The 20,423-nt window shown below is 47.5% G+C and overlaps 1 protein-coding gene and 1 long non-coding RNA gene across 4 annotated transcripts; one reads left to right on the top strand and one right to left on the bottom strand.

The window, feature by feature from the left end:
- The first annotated feature begins 1,475 nt into the window (after positions 1-1,475).
- On the top strand, positions 1,476-18,878 carry GGA2 (golgi associated, gamma adaptin ear containing, ARF binding protein 2). Of its 3 annotated transcripts, XM_028705752.2 has the most exons (15): positions 1,476-1,618; positions 4,439-4,523; positions 5,774-5,849; positions 6,969-7,067; positions 7,866-7,989; positions 8,871-8,974; positions 9,674-9,754; positions 10,543-10,689; positions 11,366-11,447; positions 12,236-12,340; positions 13,742-13,912; positions 14,967-15,110; positions 16,771-16,940; positions 17,694-17,804; positions 18,401-18,878. In XM_028705752.2, exons 1-15 carry the CDS (start codon positions 1,576-1,578, stop codon positions 18,509-18,511), a joined length of 1,653 nt encoding a protein of 550 aa, XP_028561585.2. In that variant the 5' UTR covers positions 1,476-1,575; the 3' UTR covers positions 18,512-18,878. The 3 variants fall into 3 exon arrangements, with proteins under 3 accessions (XP_028561585.2, XP_028561586.2, XP_077775286.1); XM_028705753.2 differs by lacking the exon at positions 16,771-16,940; XM_077919160.1 differs by lacking the exons at positions 7,866-7,989; positions 8,871-8,974; positions 9,674-9,754.
- LOC114584170 (uncharacterized) lies at positions 17,044-20,422 on the bottom strand. The gene is made up of 2 exons (XR_003703638.2): positions 20,349-20,422; positions 17,044-18,115 (listed from the first exon to the last, which is right to left on the bottom strand). It is a non-coding gene; the product is annotated as an uncharacterized LOC114584170 (long non-coding RNA).
- Position 20,423: the final 1 nt, after the last annotated feature.

Below are 20,423 nucleotides of genomic sequence, written 5' to 3'. Positions count from 1 at the left end.
CAGGCTGGCTTGGAAGGTAAGCAAGCAGTGGGGGGCCGGGGAAGCAGAGCTCAGTCTATCAGATCTGCTGTGGCAGCTCCCACCAGGCCTCCTCTCCCCTCTGCTGTCACCTGGGGGCAGCCATTCTGGCAGACTCCCTCAGTGCAAGAGAGATGGGCAGCAAGGCTCACCAAATCAGCTTTGCTAAATGCCCAGCTCCATGAGGAACCTCCTGTCCCTAAACTGGGCCAGCTGGTCATTACAGGAACAACTGTCTAGCAATGGATGCCTGAGTTTTGACTTTGTCCCTTTCTCCTTGTGTGTCGTGTCATCTCTCTCAAGATTGTAGACCTGAGGGTAGGGACTGTCAGGCCTTTTTGGCTGAAGAATAGGGCACAAAACAAACAATAGATAAGCTGACCCAGGCAGGGTCCTAAGGCCAGTCATGTTGGGGGTGGGGAGAGGAACAGTATGCTAAATCACTCCCCCCTTTATCTTTAATAGATTTGGCCATTGTCTTTGATACTTCTCTATTTCAGCCCACTTTTCTCTTCTGACTGGGGTCTTCCAGTTCTCTCTAGATTAGGGCAGCCCAGCTAAGTGAGGCACTGGGCTTTGGGGTGTCAATCACTATCTGACTTTGAAAAGCAGGTATCACTTGATCAAGTTCCTCAGTTTTGTGGAATCACTCAAACTACAGAGTTTAATTGGGTTTTGCATAAATGTGCATTTAAGGTAATTGTTAATAAAATGTGCAATCTATTAAGTTTGAATTGTATTGCATTATTATCTTCCTCGGGGTGGTGATAACCACTATTCTGACTATAGTAATGCTTTTCATAGGGCAGAGGGTCTGAGGATGGGTTTATGCGACCAAGAGGTCCAAAATAGCTTAGGAACCACTGAGCTAAAGGCAAACGTTTCCAAAAACCAAAAAAATCCAAATCCTTAGAAGAGCATCACCTCCATTAGGCCAACCCAAATGTTGCAAAGGAGTGGGCAAACTTTTCCCCACTTCCAGCCCAACAAGAACTTTGCTGTAATACGGATTATCGTTATTTTTCTTGTGGGCTGGAGGCTTTGGTTTTTAATTGTGCTTTTCCAACCTGATGTGAACACTAATCCATTTTGAGTCTATCATTTTAACTTCTCGAAAGTTTTACATTATTGCTGTTCATTTTTCTTACTGATAATTTTGTTGTCCCCCCCCTTGTAAACCACTTTAAGCTGTTTTCTTTTAAAGCGATGTATAAATCTATCTGCCCGCTGTCCTCTCTCCCCTTATGCGCCCCTTGCCCCCACCCCCGCCAATGTTTTGCCCCTGGCCGAGCTGGCCAAGGCGCGGAGCCCCCGGGGAGAGGCTGCTCTGGGCGGCTGCCCGGCCCCTCGCGGCGGCTGCTGGTGTGCTTTTCCCTGGCGGGGCTTCAGTGCCAGGCCTGTTGCTGCCCAGCGCCGGGCGCGGGGGCGGCGCTCCGGCTGCCTCTCCCCGCCCCGGGCGGGCGCCGAGGCGGGGTCTGGGCGCCGGAGGGTCGTCCCACCCGGGGCTGGGCGTGCCGGGCCAATTTTCTGCCCGGCCGAGGAAGAGGGAGGCAGGCCATGGCGCGGGCGGCTCCTCCGGGCACGCTGGAGCTGCTGCTGCGTGAGTGTGGGGAGGAGAGGGAGGGCGCTCTGCACGCGCTCAGAGGCTACGGCGCCTGGCTGGGCGCCTCTCCGGGCTGAGTTGCGCGGAGCTTGGCTCCTTGGCTCCTGAGACGCGGGTGGAGGAAGAAAGGACACCCCACCCTGCCGGGCCGGCCCTTCGCTCCCAAATCTGGCATATGAGCCTGGAGGGGGTGTCTTGGAAAGCGCTCTCCCCTGGGAGCTTTTCTTGCAAACCACCTGAAGCGTCAAACGGTGCAACTCGGAAGCGGTTTTGCACCAGGCGGCTTAAACTGGCCCCCTTCGGCAAGACGGAGTCAAAGTGGCTGCGTGTTTTTTCAACCCAGACTGGGGGACCCTGAAAGGCAACAGTTTTGCCTTCCGATTCCCCCCCCCCCCCCCGTCAAAGCTGTTTGGATATTCCTTTCATTCAATGTTGCCGTCTCTCTCTCTCTCTTTTTCATTTGAGGGCAGATAATTTGGGGATCTTCTAGTTTCGTCATGTTTGAGGTACTTCTTGCCTCCTGGACTTAATAACCTGATATTTTGCCATAATTTTTTTTTATTCGATCTCCACTCTTGACTCAGGTGGGCTTAGTCAGGCTTAAATACTACATCATTCTCCCTTCTTTTTAAAACTTTTTTTTTTATTCAGACAGGCCTTTACAAAATGATGTTTTGTTTTAATCAGTCAGTGTCTATTGATATTCACTGATAAATTTTAACCAGGTTTTTATGGCCATTTGTTGATTTTTATAACTTTATATGTTGTACTCCACCTTGCTGTGTTTTTCCCCTCCCTGAAAGTGTGGATTATAAATTCATAAATAAATAAATAAATAAAATAAATAAATAAAGTAAGGTTTTTTTTTTATTGGCCCATTATCCTCACTGCTTTTATTCATGGGCAATTTCTTACTGCTCTTGCTCAAAGTTAAAGACATATGAAGAGCCTTTTTGGAATCTGCCCCAAAGCCCATCTGGGCTGGCATCCTGTTCTCCCAGTTACCAACAAGATGCCCATGGGAAGCTAGCAAAGCAAGCAAGCCTGGGCACAAGGGCACTTTCCCCTCCTGTGGCTTCCAGCAACTGGCATTCACGTGCATTGCTGCCTCTGACTAGTTTCTGCAAATAAGAGTAACTCCCAGGAGAAGTATTTTGCCTACTTTTATATATATATAAAAACAAGAGTACACATTCCCAGCTAATTCTGGCTTCAGGGCTGTCTGTTGTATAAATGCTTCCCTAAATCAAATGCCTTCATTACAGAAAAAAAGATTATTTTCTCACTCTATAAAAAGCTTTCTCTGACGCAAGGAAAAAAAACCCTGTAATTTTTTCTGTTTTCTGATTTGAGCCAGCAGTAATCTGATGCAATCTGACGTTTTACTGCCAGGCATGAAAATGCATCTGATCAACGCCTGTATATTTATCAGTCAATTTGCCAATACAGTAGAAAGTATTTCAAAATGCTGCTGGAGAGAACTGGTGGAAAGAACATTCTCCATCCTCTTTACACCTCATCCTCTTTACACCTGGATTTCCCTTCCTAATTAAAGAACCTGGCCATTCATTTGTTAACTGTGCAATCCTATATATGTCTACTCAGAAGTAAGTCCTGTTGAGTTCAATAGGTTTAGTCCCAGGTGAGTAGTTCTAGGACTGCAGCCTAAATGCTGTATACTCTCCTATAAGTGCAATGGTTTCATTTTTCTTTCAATAGCTTGGTTTTTGTCAACTGAACAGAATTATTAAGCATCATTCTCTCTTTTGAGGATATTGCAACAATTTCCAACTTCCCTTAAAAATCTGCAGTCTTCAAAACTCTCAGAAACAAAAGATTTCTAAGAAAGATACACTGCCCCCAGTTTGTCTCTTTCTTTCATAGCAAACCTGGTCTTGTTTCTTTTTTCTAACTGAAAGGTTGGATCTTCCCTGTTGTTTCTTGGCTGCCAACAAAGCTAAAAAATGTAAACACACACACACACACACACCAAAAACTCAGTTTATTCTTTGTTTTATCAGTGGGCATATCTAAAGCTTTTAAAATCTCCATCCAATATTATCTCATCCTCTTCAAAGTATCTAATTTCTTTTAAACAAAGGCCTTCCTTTCTGTGTATCATTTACTTTACGGTTGTTATTTTCATCCTCCCACTTGAGACTTTTAACACAAATTTCCCATCAGTATCTATTTTTATTAATGTTTACTGAATTCATGCCTCGCCTTTCCTCCCCAAGGAGCCCAGGCTAGCAAATAGATACACAATTTGAAAACGAAAGCAAAAATGGATGAAAACATTCTAAGGGCAGTTGCAACTTAAAACATCCTAAAGCAGTTACAGTTAAAAATAGTCTAAAAGCAATTACAATCAATAACATTCTTCCATTCACTGATCTCGGAGTTTCCAGGAATAGCTACCAACAGATGCGCAGGTAAACAAGAATGTTTTCAGGTTCCTCTTGAAAGTTGCTAGCAATGGAGACAGGCACACCTCACTAGGGAAGACATTGCACAACTGGGGAGCCACCACTAAAAAGGACCCTGTCTGGTAACTTTTCTTCCTCTCCTTCCTAGCTTATTTTCTAAATACACTGCAGCCCCTTTAGATATGGTTGCCTGGGGGAGAGGACTAGGCTGCCTCCCCAGCATAAAGCCATTTCACTTTCTGCTCCCTTTCTCTTTTCTGTGTCCCTTCACTGGCAACAGAGCAGGGCTGGGGCTGGATAGCAGGCAACATCTGGGGCTGATCAGACATTGGTGCTTTGCCCAGCTTTGCTGCACTGTTGTGACTCTTCCCAACCTTGTCTTCCATGGCAGACAAAGCCACAGATCCCAGTAACTCCGAGGAAAACTGGGAATGTATCCAGAGGTTTAGCGACCAGGTCAACGCAGATGCTGACAGGTAAGGCTGCACTGGGTGAGGAGAACCTTTTGCTCTAGGCCACTTCCAGCTTGGGGTGGATGTGGAAGTTGGCAAAGGTTTTGTCTTGAGCGTGGAGAGATGGTAAGAGCTTGTGTTACCCCAAAGTTCTGTTTGCTACCCTTTGTCCATGTGCAGAGGCACTACAGCAGGGCAGATTGTGGGAGATTCCCAGGCAGAGCAGGAGGGGAGAGAGCGCCTCTGTCCTCTTCTTGCGGTGTGTGGTCAGATTCTGGCCTGCAGTTGTTTCGTTGTGTGTGGGTTGCTTGTGTTTCCTTGCCCAGGAATCCCTTGAGCCTTGGGCACTGTTTGCTGAAAGCAAACGAATTCTTGAGAGCGTTTGCATCTCCTAAAACATAGCAGCTGATTGAAACTTGAATGTCTGGCAATGTTCCTTGACTGGGGATGGGCTTGGAACGAACCTCAGCTCTCTTTCTGCCACAATTTCTGCTCATTCCATCCTTTTCTTGCGTGGCATTTTATGTCATGCCAAGAGTGTGCTTGAGCTCCTTTGGCGGAGATGATCTATTGTTTCTTGAGGAGCAGTTTCACTTCTTGTGGCTCAAGCACCTATCTGCTTTCTTTTGCAGTTGTTTCTGGTCAAACAGGTTCAGCTGGCTTCTTCTATATTGCTTAAAAAGCCTGTACAACCTGTGGCAAGGTGCCAGACTGGAGCATGTCTAGCCATCACGAGCAGCAGTGATCACTCTTACAAACCACGTTCAACACTCTCAGAGAAGAAACGAGTGGTTTACCTCCACTCCTCAGCTACTTTCCTGTAGAGACTGAGAAAAAAACCCAAATAACAGGGTTCAGCAGATATTACCCTAAAATGTCATGCAGTTGGAAGTGGCAGGTGTCAGCTGCCTATGAGATATCCCTGGATCTTGTGTGGCAAAAGCAGAGAGCTGGTCTTGGGTGCAGAAGTACAGCTCTTCTCTTGCCCATCACTGAGCAAACTGCCCTCTTCCTCTTGAAAACATAGGAAACTGCCTTGTGCTAGCTCAGGATTGTGTGCATGCTGACTGGCAGCTGTGGCTCTCCAAGTTTTTCAGGCAGGGAGTATTTCCCCCCAGCCCTTCCTAGACCTTCTGCATGCCAAGCAGATGCTCTCCCATTGAGCTTTGCCCCCCCCCCCCCGACAGCAATAGCCCTGGTTGTTGTGAAGGTGAATTCAAGAATGATTTCAGGGACTATGGCATGACTGCTTTTCTTTTTTACCTCTCTCTCAGCATTGCTGCAGCTCTGAAGTTGCTGGAACATAAGATCCAGTCGCCGCAGGAGGCAGAGGCTCTGCATGCGCTAACCGTAAGTGTACCAGGACCTGGAAATCCTGGGTTCAAATTCCCACTTGGACATGAAGGGTGACCTTGGGTCTGCCTCTCGGACCCATAAGTGGTTTGTTGTGGGGATTAAATAAGAAGAGGGAGAGCTGTGTACTTGCTGTCCTTGGAGAAAAAGGTGGGATATAAATGCAATAAATAAGTGTGAGCATTGTGCAGCCCAGTGTGTCCTGCAGTATCCTGGGCACAGGGTTATTGTGCATGCAAGGCCTTGCATTTCCTCTTTGGAGTCCAGGCTTCTTGTTCCCCCATTTGTTGTGTGGACAGAGCAGCTGCTGATGAGCATCTGGGTTGAGAATTCTGCAGTTTGGTGGTTCTTTTTTCCCCTCTTTTTGAGGGGGAGCTTCCTGCTCTTGTAGCTTGTCACATCTGCATTACACAACCTTCGTCCCACCCCCACCCATCCCAATCAGTCTCAGCCTGACTGAGTCCACCTTCTCCTACCTCATTTGCTCACTGAGCTATGCCTGACAACTGGCACTGCTTGGAACACCTTCCCTGCTTATTCTGAATAGCCTGTTAGCTTTAGCTTCGAATCAGTTCTCAGTGCCAGGGGTCAGTTGTGGCCAGTGTGAAGTTATTAAAAATGCAGCATCTGTGAGCATGTGCAGAGTATTTTTCTCCTTCCTGAAATTCCCATATCGAGATGAGCAAGGGCAGATATGGATTTTAACCAACCCAGAGTCTCTCTGCCAACCTTCATCAACCTAGTGACTGACCTGTAGGTGTTTTGGACTATAGATTCTGCCACAAATGCTGGCTGCAGCTGATAGGAATTGCAGTCCAAAACATCTGGAGAGCACCCAGCCAGTGATGGCTGCCCTTTGCACTTCTATTTGGAGTTATGAAGACTCAGAGAAAATAGCACCTCCCCCTCCCTGCACCCCTGGGTCCCCTTTTCTGCTGCCTTTACCTAGAGAAAGTTACCTGGCTCTGTTTTCTGCACCTTTTGTTGTCACCTTGAATGGCTTGGTGACCTCACTGCCTAAGGACAAGGCTGGCATGATGGGGTCTTGGGGGCTCCCTGTGGATTTGCCTGCTCTTTTAGGATCAAGGTTTGTGTTTGCCTCTTTCCCCCTACAAGGTCTTGGAGATGTGCGTGAACAACTGCGGAGAGAATTTCCATCATGAAATGGGGAAGTTCCGATTTCTGAACGGTCTCATCAAGGTCCTTTCTCCCAAGGTAAGTGCCCAGGCAGGTGAAGCTCAGAAATTCAGTGTTGGTGCTGACCTTTAAAGCCCTAAACGACCTTGGCCGAGTATACCTGAAGGAGCATCTCCACCCCCATTGTTCATCCAGGACACTGAGGTCCAGCTCCGAGGGCCTTCTGGCGGTTCCCTCACTGTGAAAAGTGAAGTTACAAGGAACCAGGCAGACGGTCTTCTTGGTAGTGGCGCCTGTCCTGTGGAATACCCTCCCATCAGATGTCAAGGAAATAAACAACTATCTGACTTTTAGAAGACATCTGAAGGCAGCCCTGTTTAGGGAAGTTTTTAATGTTTGATGTTTCATTGTGTTTTTAATATTCTATTAGGAACAGCCCAGAGTGGTTGGGGAAACCCAGCCAGATGGGCAGGGTATAAATAATAAATTATTATTATTATATATAAAAAGAAGCCTGGAAGGGAGGAGGCCCTTGTCAGAAAAGGGGTGGCTGGGAGGTCCCTTCAGAAGGGCCTCCTCAGAGTCCTAAAGGTCAAGATAAAGTTGGGGTTGTGTGTGGTTATTTTTAAAAGAGGGGTGGATTCTGTACTTCCAGCAACATCTGCAGGGCCACTGGTTATCCCCTGTTCCCACTGTTAAGGGTACAGGTTCGTCCTTTGAAGGCAGAAAACATCTGAAATGTACAAGGATTTATTTTGCGTGGGTGGGAGTACAAGATGCTGCGGGCACAGTCTTGCTTTGTGAGGAGCGGGGGACTCCCCAAGGTGGTGGTCTTTCTTCTTCTGGTTCCAACCATCTTTACTTTGGGCTTCCCAGTATCTCGGAGAGTGGTCGACGGACAGAGTCAAATCCCGCATCGTCGAGCTTCTGTTCAGTTGGATGGTGTGGTTTCCTCAGGAAGTGAAAATCCGCGACGCTTATCAAATGTTGAAGAAACAAGGTCTCCATTTAGCTGGTTCTTCTGTCTGTGTTCTCCCCCACCTCCTTCCCATCTCAAAGTCACATGGTCTTAAACCACAAGCCTGCTGACCAAAATGCTTCTAACACTCTTTTCCCTCATGAGGTTTTTCCGTGAGAAAGCAGAACAAAGTATTTTTCTTCCTGGGACCACAAAAAAGGCGTTGCGCAGCTGGTGTTTACCTCTCTTATCTCTTTTAAACTACTTACTCTGGTGGGTCTATTTATTTATTGCCCTTGTATCTCTCCTTTTTCTTCCAAGAAGCTCAAGTTGGCCTTCATGGTTCTCCTCATTTATTCCTCACAACAACCATGTGAGGTGGCTAAGGCTGAGAAGTGGTGACTGCCCAAGGTCACACCTATTGGCCAGGTGGGGAGGTTTGAACCCTGGTCTCCCAGGTTTTAGTCCGGCACTTTTTTTTTTGCCAATTAATTTTTATTCATTTTCAAATTTATAAAACAACATAACCAAATTTAATTTAATTTAAATACCTTCCCCCCCAAACTGTTTTCCCACTTTCAGATATATTCCAATTCATCCCCTTTAACATACTACTTGTTTCACAGATTCCTCTGTAATGATCATCCTTTTTAAAAAACAAATTCTACTCTGACACTCTTAATAGCTGCATCCAAAAGTTTTTGTGGTAGAATCTGAAGCCTTGCAGATGACAAATTGCGGGCGGTTTAAGGCCAGCTTTTGCTCCTTTGCTTTCAATTTTTAGTTTCTTGCATTTTGAATCTCTGAGTTCCAGGCTCGGGCAACTAGCTTTAAATGCCTTTTCTGCTGTGATTTGTCACTTTAAATGGCCCCTAAGCATCCTTGAACTGTGGGTGTGCCAACACTGCAAAGCTTTATTTCAGGGATCGTCAAACAAGACCCCAAACTACCGGAAGACAAAATTCTGCCACCGCCTTCTCCACGGCCGGCTAGCTCCATTTTTGATGCTGATGATGAGAAATCCAAGGTAACCTGCTCCTCCTTGTGGTCAAGCTGGACACTGCACCGCCACTATTGCTCACCATTAATAATGGACGCGGGACGCGGGTGGCGCTGTGGGTAAAAGCCTCAGCACCTAGGGCTTGCCGATCGAAAGGTTGGCGGTTCGAATCCCCGCGGCGGGGTGAGCTCCTGTTGTTCGGTCCCAGCGCCTGCCAACCTAGCAGTTCGAAAGCACTCTCGGGTGCAAGTAGATAAATAGGGACCGCTTACTAGCGGGAAGGTAAACGGCGTTTCCGTGTGCGGCTCTGGCTCGCCAGAGCAGCGATGTCACGCTGGCCACGTGACTCGGAAGTGTCTCCGGACAGCGCTGGCCCCCGGCCTCTTGAGTGAGATGGGTGCACAACCCTAGAGTCTGTCAAGACTGGCCCGTACGGGCAGGGGTACCTTTACCTTTAATAATGGACTTGGGTAGTGGGTGCGGACAGGGTGACCCACGGGGGCCCTGACAAACCTTTTGGGGATTGAATCAAGGACCTCCTGCATGCAAAGCAGACTTTTGTCCCCTGAGCCTACAGCCCTTCCCTTGTTTTGTTTTTTAAATATCCTAGTTATAAACTTTATTCTGAGAAATGCTACTTTTTCCATCCAAAAACAGACCATCTGAAAGCCTTGTTGGTAAATATGCTTCTGGCCTGGTCTTCACCTTCTCCCCTCCTCTCCTCAGCTTTTAACAAGGCTCCTGAAAAGCAAAAACCCAGAGGACCTTCAGGCAGCAAACAGGCTGATCAAAGGGATGATCAGAGAGGTAGGTCTTCTCTCTGCCATTTCCCCCCATTGTCTGGCAGCTTCTGGTGCCAGAGGGCTCCATGCTCATGGAGAAGCCAGTGTGGTGTAATGGTTAAAGTGCTGGACTATGACCTGGAAGAGACCAGGGTTCTAATCCCCCCACAGCCATGAAGCTCACTGGATGTGACTTAGGGCCAATTACTGCTTTATTATTATTATTATTATTATTATTATTATTATTATTATTATTATTATTACCCCACTCATCTGCCTAGGTTGCCTCTGGGTGGCTTCCAACAAATATAAAAACCTTCAGATGTCTTCTTAAAGTTGTATAGTTACTTAACTCCTTGACATCTGTTGGGAAGGCATGCCACAAGTTGGGCACCACTACCAAGAAGGCCCTCTGCCTGGTTCCTTGTAACTTCACTCCTTGAGGCCTCACCTACCTCACAGGGTCGTTGTGGCGATTAAATGAAGTGCAGGAGAACCATGTATGAATAGTGGGGAGAATCCTTGAGCTCCTTGGAAGGAAAAAGATATAAAGGCAACAAATAAAGAAATGCAAGCACAGATTCTTAGGTCGTCTTCAAACTTTCTCTGGTTGGCTTTTCTAGGGCTCAGTTTATTATCAGACCTTGGTATGAGAGGAACAAGCTGAGGCTGCTAATTGCTTCGGGAAAATGCCTTGTGACCTAGAATCATAGAGTCACAGAAATGTAGAGTTGGAATAAGGGTCCCAGGGGTCATCTGGCCCAACCCTCTGCAACACAGCTAAAGAATCTGAGTGTGCTTGGCCCATTGCAGGAGCAGGAGAAATCGGCCAAGGTCTCCAGGCGACTGAACGCTCTGAAGGAAGCCCGCAGCAGCGCAGAGGCGTTGGAGGAGATGCTGAGAAGCTGGCGAGAAAGCAAGGGAGTCGGGACCACCCCATCAACCCTGGAGCTCCTGCAGGTAAATCCTACTCTCTCCCTTACCCCCCCCCCCCCAGCCCTTGGGGAACACCTCTGAAGTCCAGGCATGAAAGGCACTGCAGCTAGCATGCTCTGTAAGGCCTTTCTCCAGGGCAGCCCCATATGCTCCAGGACCTCCCTCTGCCTGGCCATGGGGAGGGGGCTCTTGAGGACAATGGTGGGGCCTCTGCAGTATGCATTGGTTGACTCGTTTGTCACTGGGGGAGAGAGAGGACCTCTGTTTTCAGATTCCTTCCCACAATTCTCAATGAATACCACTTGCTGGGAATCACACAAGGTGGAAAAGCACTGCCGTTGGTGCACCCAGGTCCTGTCTGCGGGCTTCCCATTGTGGCATTTTGTTGGCCTCCTTGGTGAGGAGAGGATGCTGGGCTTGATGGACCTCTGGCTGCAAGGGTTTTTCTGATGTTCTTCGGTTGCATATGTACCCTCTGGCTAGAAAGATGGACTGGGCTTAACTGAATTCTGGGTGCCTGGAATCTGCCCTGAAACACGTAACGGAATATTATAATAACATGATGAATAAAGTTCCTCTGAGCATGTGTGGTGCGCTTTCCTCCTCCCCTCAGGCCACAGCTGGGGTGGGGTGGGGCTGGGTCAGCTGGGCTGTGAGGCTGAGCCAGCGGCACTTCCACTCTGGCTGTGTCCTTCCACAGGCCACGTTTGCCAAGTGCGAGAGGCTGAAGCCACTGCTCTTCCGTGTGGCCAGCGAGACGGTGGAAGACGAGGAGGCTCTGGGTAAGAACAGGAACAACAAACAAGGGAAGGGCTGGGCAGGGGTGTGTGTGTAGAGAGAGGGGTGTTACAGAGGCCCAAGAAATGCAGTTTTGTCCTGGCTGAGAAGGGAACAGCTGTCCCCTATTCTCTCTACCCTCAAATTAGGAAACTGCTGGATTTGAAATCACTTTTATTTATTTTTTTGTATATAATTTTTATCTGTTTTACAATTTAAGATACTCATTTTACATCCTTAAGATATCAGTGACTTCCCTTCTTCTCTTTCCATGGTTCATTTACATATCATAAATCCCTGCATATTTTACAAAAACTATACCATTCAGTATTCCATTGTTGCATCCATCAAAACTTATTTACACTGTTGAATTTATCTTAATGCTGCCAACGTTTTCAGCTGTACTTCATTATTTCCCATACATTCAGCAAACGTTTTCCAATCTTCTTTTAACGTATGTTCTTCTTGTTCTCTTATTCTATTTGTTAAATCTGTGAGTTGTGCATATTCTGTCAACTTAAGTTGCCATTCTTCTTTAGTTGGGACCTCGCTCGTTTTCCATTTTGGGATGAAATCAATTTTATTAGATGGGGTTTGTGTGTGTTTTGTTAGCCCCGAGAATTAGAATTCCAGGGTTTTAATTTGTTAACAGGGATAACTTATTTTTTTAAAAAATGCTAATAATACAGAACACATGGAACAAAGCATCCCCCACCCTACAAATAACAATTGTTTTCTTGTAATTGTTGAGTGAAGCCCGTGGTGCAAATTCTCGCTCTTGTTGCTTCTGTAGGGGAGGTTCTGCAGGCAAGTGACAGGCTCACGCGGGCGCTGTGCTTTTACAAGGACGTTGTGGGCACCGCTGGGGATTCTGGGACCAGTTCTGGTGGTGCTGCTGGTAGGTCAAGGTTGGCAAGGCTGTCCCTGTCTTGTAAAGGGTCTGGGGGAGGCCCTGCTTGCAGTGAAGCCAAGGGGCAGATTGAGATGGGCTAGGGTGAATCATAGTAGAGTTGGAAGGGACCACATTTGTCCAGCCATCTGCAATGCAGGAACCTTTTGCCTAATGTGGGACTTGAACCCACTACCTTGAGATTAAGAGTCCCATGCCCTACTGACTGAGCTATCATACAGGTGCCTTTTTTGTTCTTCAGAGTTGTTGGGAAGGGATTTAAAGAGGGGGGTGAGGAGGTGGCTTCGAGAAGGAAGGAAAAAAGGAGGGTCAGAAGGGCGAGCAGAAAACCACATCAGGTGACTACTCCGTTTTGCGAACCACGAACTGCAGGATGGCCCCCCTTTTTCAAAAAGCTGCCAGCTCTTTAAGTCTTTGCTTTGAAGCACCACAGTAAACGAAAACATTCTGCTCTGCAGGTCAGAACAGTCAGGGAGCACTTTGGGAAGCTTTGCTAAACCAGAGCAGCTAGCCAACCTACAGTTTCAAAAGCCTGACACAGTTTGCTGGTTTTCTTGCTTGTTTAGCAAGGCTGAAGTTATGCTAACTTGCTCCCAAGAGAACGGATTTGTGTCAGAAGCGTTTTGCTTTGAGTGGTGGATCTCAGTTTAGTTCTTGGCTGTCTGCCTTACCCAGTAATAGACAAGTGAAATGCAAGCCTGGTAGAGTGGCGGGGGCGGGGGGCGGAGAGGAAGGGAGTCCCACCTTTGTGTTGGGAGAACTGCTGGCAGCAATCTGAAATTGTGGGTGGAAGATCTTCCCTTTCCCCAGCGTTCTCTACCAGCTAAGCCTCCTTGGGATGGCCATCTACTTTGTTTAAAAAACAAATCTTGCTTTATTTAAAGCCCTATACGGCCTTTAAAGCCCTATACGGCCTAGGACCCTCATACCTACGGGACCGCCTCTCCTGTTACGTCCCACGGAGGACCTTACGGTCTTCAAATAAAAACATCTTGGAGATCCCGGGCCACAGGGAGGTTAGACTGGCCTCAACCAGAGCCAGGGCTTTTTCGGCTGTGGCCCCAATCTGGTGGAATGCTCTGTCACAAGAGACTAGGGCCCTGCGGGACTTGACATCTTTCCGCAGGGCCTGCAAGACAGAGCTGTTCCACCAGGCTTTTGGCCAAGGCACAGTCTGACCCCCTCCTTCGGTAATCCACATAGAACTCTAGCCCAATGATTGCCATTAATTTGATTTTGAATTGATTTTAGAATGCATTTCAATTAATTGATTGTGATTTTATGTAAATTGTGTTACTTTTATTGTTGTTAGCCGCTCTGAGCCCGGCTTCGGCTGGGGAGGGCGGGATATAAATAATTATTTTTTTATTATTATTATTATTATTTCAGCTGGACCTCAGCCCCTTCCAGACGCTGCAAGCAGCCTCACCCTCATCGACCTCTCTGAGCTGGGTGCTGGGTGCCAGGCTCCCTTGCAAGAGAACGCAAAGACAGAGCCTTTTCTGGAGAGGCTCCTCTCCTCCTCTTCTACCCACTCACTGGATGAGGAGCTGATGTTAGGTTAGTGTCTTGGACTGGAATTCTCAGGGGCTGCATCTTCCCTGATGTAGAAAGCCCTGCTTTCTGGCTTCCTGTGTCTAGGAAGGAGGAGAGTGTTTGAGGAGGTCAGTAGTTGTATTCAGTGCTAGCCCTACTTAGAGTAGACTCATTGAAATTAATAGACTTAGCTTTTATGCAGTGTAAACCCTGGCCATGACTAACTTGGGCTCAGAGTGGGTCTACTCTGGGTAAAATATTATTATTATTATTATTATTATTATTATTATTATTATTATTATGATGATGTTATGTATTATATTTATATTCCACCTTTCCTCCAACTAGCCCAAGGTGGTGTACATAGTTCTCCCCAGTGCTATTTTTCTAGAAAAAAAAGGTGCCAGAACTCACTATGAATGCCTCCCTGGTTCTCTGAGAGGTGCTGGAACTCAGTTCCAGAGAGTTCCGGCCGAAACAAAAAAAGCCCTGGCTCTCCCACTTTCTAGTGCAACACTAACCACTACACCACACTGGTTCTGAATATGATTGAATGCAACTCTATGTGTTTTCCAAACCAGGACATAACAAGCTGTAGTTGGCTCCATGTTTTCAACACCACTTTATGATTTCCATTATGCTTTAGACTCTGTTTTTGTACACTGCTGTGGAACCATTTCCAAACCCTAAAATAAATAAATCCATTAGAACTGTCCTTGTTATAGTCACCCTGTTTCCTTCCGGTGGGGTCTTCCGAGCCCCCCAGGGATAGCCATCTATGAGAAAACCAGGCCAGGGGCCTCAAGAGCCATCCTCCTTCTCCTGGGCTGGTGAAAGGAAGAGTAGTGGGTCTGAGCTGCTTGCACCCTCGTTGGCTTCAGATCCCGCTGCGCATCCTGGACCAGGGTCTTCATGGATAACCAAATCTGGAGGAGGAGCCTTTGGGGATGTTGTTGCAGCATTAGCATCTAAGCAAGAGGCAACCAGGGCATGGGGAGGGGAGCTGCGGAAGGAAAGGGTTAGTTCCCTGCTGGGATAATGACATTGCCTCTACGTTCCGGTGGCTCTCTTTCCCCAGGTCTCCCCATCAGCCCGACAGCGGCAGCTCCTCCAGTCTCCAGCCAAATACCTGAAATGGCACCAGCACTTTTGCCGCCTTGTCCTGCGTCCTCCAGCAGCTCCTTGGCTAAGCTTTCAATTCCGCTGAGTTCCATTACTCTGAGTAAGTGCCAGGATGGCAGCTTTTCTTCACAGGGCAGGAGCTGAGCAGCTGCTCCCGATTTGGTGGTGGGATGTGGACTCTGGTGGGGCGACAGAGCCCCGTATAGGGTTTGGCTTTGCCCCTCTGTGAGGCTCTGTGGCTACCTGTTGCCAACTGCATTTGGCATGACAGCTATGGCCATTCCTGGACCGGGAAGGCTTGGCTGCAAGTAGTTCATGCGCTGGCTACTTTCAGAGTAGATTACTGCAATGCATTCTGTGCGGTGCTTCCCTTGCGCCCGATTCAGAAGCTGCAGTTAGTGCAGAATACTGCAGCACAATTGCTGACGGGAGTGAGGCTGTGTTAGGATTTCACGCCTGTGCTCAGATATCTGCAGTGGTTGCTTATTTGCTAGCTGGCCAGGCTCAAGGTGTTACACCATTAGTATACAGAGCCCCCAGTGATCTGAGACCATATTATACACCCTCTTGATTGCTTTGATCTGCAGGACTGGCCCTGTTATAGGTGCCACACAATGCCCATTCCACTTTTTTTTGAAATCGGTCTCCTAGTGTGGCAGCACCTACACATGAGAACTCCCTGCCTCTCTATTCTTTTCATCACCTGCCAAAAACATTTTTAGACAAGCCTGATGTTTGGGATGCTGGTGTGTTTTTAGCTCTATGGATGGTTTTAATTTTTTTGAATGCTGTAATTTGTTGTTGTTTAGTCATGTCCGACTCTTCGTGACCCCATGGACCAGAGCACGCCAGGCACTCCTATCTTCCACTGCCTCCCGCAGTTTGGTCAAACTCATGCTGGTAGCTTCGAGAACACTGTCCAACCATCTCGTCCTCTGTCGTCCCCTTCTCCTCCTCAGTAGCATGTTGGACGCCTTCCGACCTGAGGGGCTCATCTACCAGCGTCATAACTTTTATATGCCTGTTGTCTTTGTCCGTGGAGTTTTCTTGGCAGGGATACTGGGGTGGCTTGCCGGTTCCTGCTCCAGGTGGATCACGTTTGGTCAAAACTCTCCACTATGACCTGTCCATCTTGGATGGCCCTGCACGCCATAGTTCATAGCTTCTCTGAGTTATTCAAGCCCCTTCGCCACGGCAAGGCAGTGATCCATGCTGTAATAGTTTTTACTAATTACCTTACTGCCTTATTCTTTATGCAAACTGGGATGAAGATTTCTGCAATCAAGCAGTATATAAATTGTATGAAATAAATAAATCGTCCGTCCCCCCCGCCACTTTCCCCGCCCCTCCCTCTGGATCCTGGCATCCTCATCCAAGCCACCAGATTGCCGAAGGACAGTGGTACAGCATAGCTGGGATAGCTCAGTTGGTAGAGCAGGAGACTCTTAATCTCAGGGTCGTGGGTTCAAGCCCCACATTGGGCAAAAGGTTCCTGCATTGCAGGGGGTTGGACTAGATAACCCTCATGGTCCTTCCCAACTCTACAATTCTATGATTCTATCTGTTCTGGGGGTAGAAGGTCTCGAGTTCAGTTTCTAGTATCTCCCAAGTATAGCTGGTAGACACCTCTGCCTGAAATCCTGGAGGGTCATTGCATTGTTGCCAGTCAATGTAGAGACAGTGTGGAGCTAGTTGACCCCAGTGGTCTCACTCTGTATAAGGCAGCTTCCCATATTCGTCTGCCTTCTTGCCCCCAACAGGCACGATCCCCCCGGTCACGGTCTATGAGGAGAAGGGCCTGAAAGCCATGCTCCACTTCTCCAGGGACCCGGTTCCTGGCCAACCAGCCACCAGGGTGCTGGTTCTCTCCCTGCTGAGCACTGCCCCTCACCCAGTCCAGGACATCGTCTTCCAGGCTGCCGTGCCCAAGGTGAGAGGAACTGGCTCTTAATCTAGGCAAGAGAGCTGTGCTCCTGATCAGCAGGATTCCTTCCTCCCTGTGGATTGTTTTATTTTATTAAGGAAGTTACATGGTGCCCTTCATTTATTTACTTATAAAAATATGTGTATGCTGCAGTGCCATAAATAATTTAACAAAGCGGGTTATAGCAATAAAAACATAAAGCAATACAATACAAGCCGTAACAAAAGTTAAAAAGCAGACACCAGTTAACCATTGTGAAGGAGCTATTCTTAATTGCCTGCACAGGTATGGCAGAAAATAAAGGTTTTCAGCAGGCGTTAGATGGCCCCTGCTGAATCTCCAGTGGCAGAAGGTCCCACAGGACTTGGCCGACGATGCTAAAGGTTCCATTTCTTGCTGCTGTCAGGGAAGGGTGAGGCTTTTCCCACCTGTCAGTCACCTGATGTCACAAGGATCTTAGGCTTCCATACAGACCAGGCCAGCAGAAAACGTTTCTCTTCCAGCAGGTCTTTGGCCTGACCACTGTTTTTGTCACCTTTGCCTTGCCTTCCTGCTTTGTGGTATGAGGGTGTATTTTCCTTGGGGGTTTCAACTTGAAGCAGAAAGAGGGGATAATTTATAAAATGTTGTGATTGATATGCTGCTGGGGCACTGGGCCATGGAGTTGTCCCAGCGACCCCACTTGGGCTGAGCTTGTGCCCGAGGAGAGCTCATCTTTCTTCCTCTCTCCCTCTCCTCTTCCTTGCTGCTGAATGATAGTCGATGGCCATCAAGCTGCAACCGGCCACAGGCTCCGAGCTGCCGGCCTTCAACCCACTCCTTCCCCCAACGGTGATATCTCAAGTTCTGCTTCTGGCCAACCCTCACCAGGTATGTGGCTGGATCAGGTTGGGGTGTGTGGTTTGGGCAGCAGACTGCCCAGCAGCAGCTGGGTGCCAGTGGCCCCTTTCTTTGGCTGCCTGTTCAGAATGTGGGGCAGGGCTGGGGAGCATCTGTGCTTGTTCGCCATCACCTCTGACCACTGGCCCTGCTGACTGAGATGTAGGGATGAGAATGTTAGAAGATGGGGATGGGGCAAGGCAAACTTCAGGAACATTTTGAAACTGATGAGGGTTCAGCTTCTCCTCAGAGTGTTGAATGGGAATCGTGTAAAGCCCATATCCAAGATAGGATCACAGCGCCTGCTTTTTGAAAGAAACAGATTTAGAAGCCTGCCGGAAGGAAGTTGGGGAAAAACAGAGAGGCCCATTTTAGGTCCATTGGCAGAATCCCCTTCCCCAGATTTACCGTGCTCTAGATAGGAGTGGAACGACCTCCACTACAGCTGAATTTGCCTTGGCAGGTTTGCGCCAGAGAGAGAACGGGCAAGATGTTGCCTTCCTGCTTTAAATAGGGGCCTGCCAGAAATTGCAGAGTGTCTATGTGTCTGTCTTTCCTCTTTATATCTTTTTTTTCCATGTCCCCAGGCTCCACTCCGACTGAGATACAGATTGTCCTTCGTCCAAAATGGGACACCTTGCATAGAAACTGGGGAGGTATCTGATTTCCCCCATGCAGAGTTATGGGGTGGGATTTAGTGACTGCTTGCCTGGTGACTTCAGAAGATCCCCCAGAGCACCATCTTCATGGCCTCAGGGCACCGGGATGAGCCTCACCAGGGCCCAGACATTCAATGCCAATTACGCTTTGGAGCAAGAGACCTTCTTCGTCGCGTATACCAATCAGTACCTTTTTAAAAATGCAGCTATCTTTATATTCATTTGGACTATGTAAACAGCACTGGACACTTTTTCTTCAATAATCTTGGAAGGGATCACTTCGTTTCTGAGGATGGTCCACATGAAAGCTACCCTCGCACCTGTTGGCTGAGCTGCTGTGATGTCATGGAATGTGTGCAACCCAATAGTCCATAGAATATTGATAATAAAGTTTTTGTATTTCTAAGACACGAGTCAAAAGTAAACATGGAAAACAAACAACAGAATATACTGGCTAATTTCTGGCAAGAGGGTTGTTGGAAATAAAGAATTTGGGGCTGTGGAGGAAGCTGAAAAGCGGAGATGAAAGAGGGCCATGGGAACGACTAGAGGGAGCAAGATGTGACCAACAGAACACATGACGCGATGCACATGTGTGACAAATGCTTTGCTGTAGGCTGGATTTGTTTTACTTTCCAAAGAGTTTGGCTTCCTGCTTTAAAGAGGGGCCTGCCTGAAATTGCAGAGTGCCTTGTGTGGACCAGTTTGCTATTGAGAGGATGGGAGTGGAGAAGGAACCTCTGCGTCTGTGTGGAGGACTCTCTTTCATTGGAGGTCAAGGGTTCTTTGGTTGTGACTCTTGCATTGCAGGGGTTTGGACTGGATGACATTTCCAGATCCTTCCAGCTCTACAATTCTGATTCTATCTCTGCACCACCCATGCTCTGCTGCCGCCGGCACAGAGCGCCTTGCCCAGAAGAGCTGCTGGCTAACATTAGTATAATTTATTACCCACCCTTCATCCTAAAGTCCCAGGTTTAGCTTATAACAATTAAAAGACAATGCTGAAAACAGCTTAAGCCTTCTGCCCTGTGGGCTCGATCTGTGGCCTCCCTTAATGACACCCAATCAAAACATGTTGCCCTGGGTAGCCGCCTCTTGCCAAGAGGTCTAGAGAAAACTGGTTTGCATGCCTCTTCCTTTGAGCTGGTGGTGAGGTAGCAGCACCCTTGCTTCCCAGGGAGATGCTGCTGGTTGTGTGACTCCTTTTGCATTAGGAGCAAGCACGTGGAGTGTGCATGGCCTGGTTTTCCAAAGGTGTCAGTCTTCTCTGTGTCTTCTCAACCCAAGAGCAGCTGTCGTGGGCAAGGACTCTTCCTAGGTTGCCTTCAGGGGGGTCTTGAGTGGCTGCCTCTGTTTGAGTTGCCCGACTTCTAACACGGTTTTCTTAATTTTTAAGTATACAACTGCAAAAAGTCAACATACTGATCAGTCAAAAAACTGTAACTGTAACCGTAATTATGACTGAGTGAAGTGCAGAAGTGTAAACAGTCAATTTCAGCATTCAGAAATAAATATGGAGAAATGGCTCAGAATTATTAATTCAATTTCTATACTGCCCTTCATCTGAGGATCACAGGGTGGTTCACAATATAAAAACCACAAAAACACGTAATATTGTTTAAAAGGCCATAGACTGCTAATGAGCCAAATGCCAGGGAGGAGAGGAATGCTTTTGTCTGCAGAATGAAATCAAATCAAAAGCCATCATAATCGACAAAGAATTTATAGACCACTATTTCATGAAAAATATCAAAGAGGTTCATAACAAAAATACATGAAATGAATGTAAAAAGAGGCATAAATCGATCATTATTCTGGGTTATATCCAGCTACCTTTTGCTCAGGGCAAACTCATTGAAATAAATGAACCTACCTTAGTCATGATCATTCATTTCAATGGATCTACCCAAAGTAGGGCTAGCAATGCATACAGCCCGTTATTTTTTTT

Source organism: Podarcis muralis, chromosome 14 (genome assembly GCF_964188315.1).
Source record: "Podarcis muralis chromosome 14, rPodMur119.hap1.1, whole genome shotgun sequence".
Taxonomy (NCBI): Eukaryota; Metazoa; Chordata; class Lepidosauria; order Squamata; family Lacertidae; genus Podarcis; species Podarcis muralis.
This window is presented reverse-complemented; position numbering and strand designations above follow the sequence as displayed.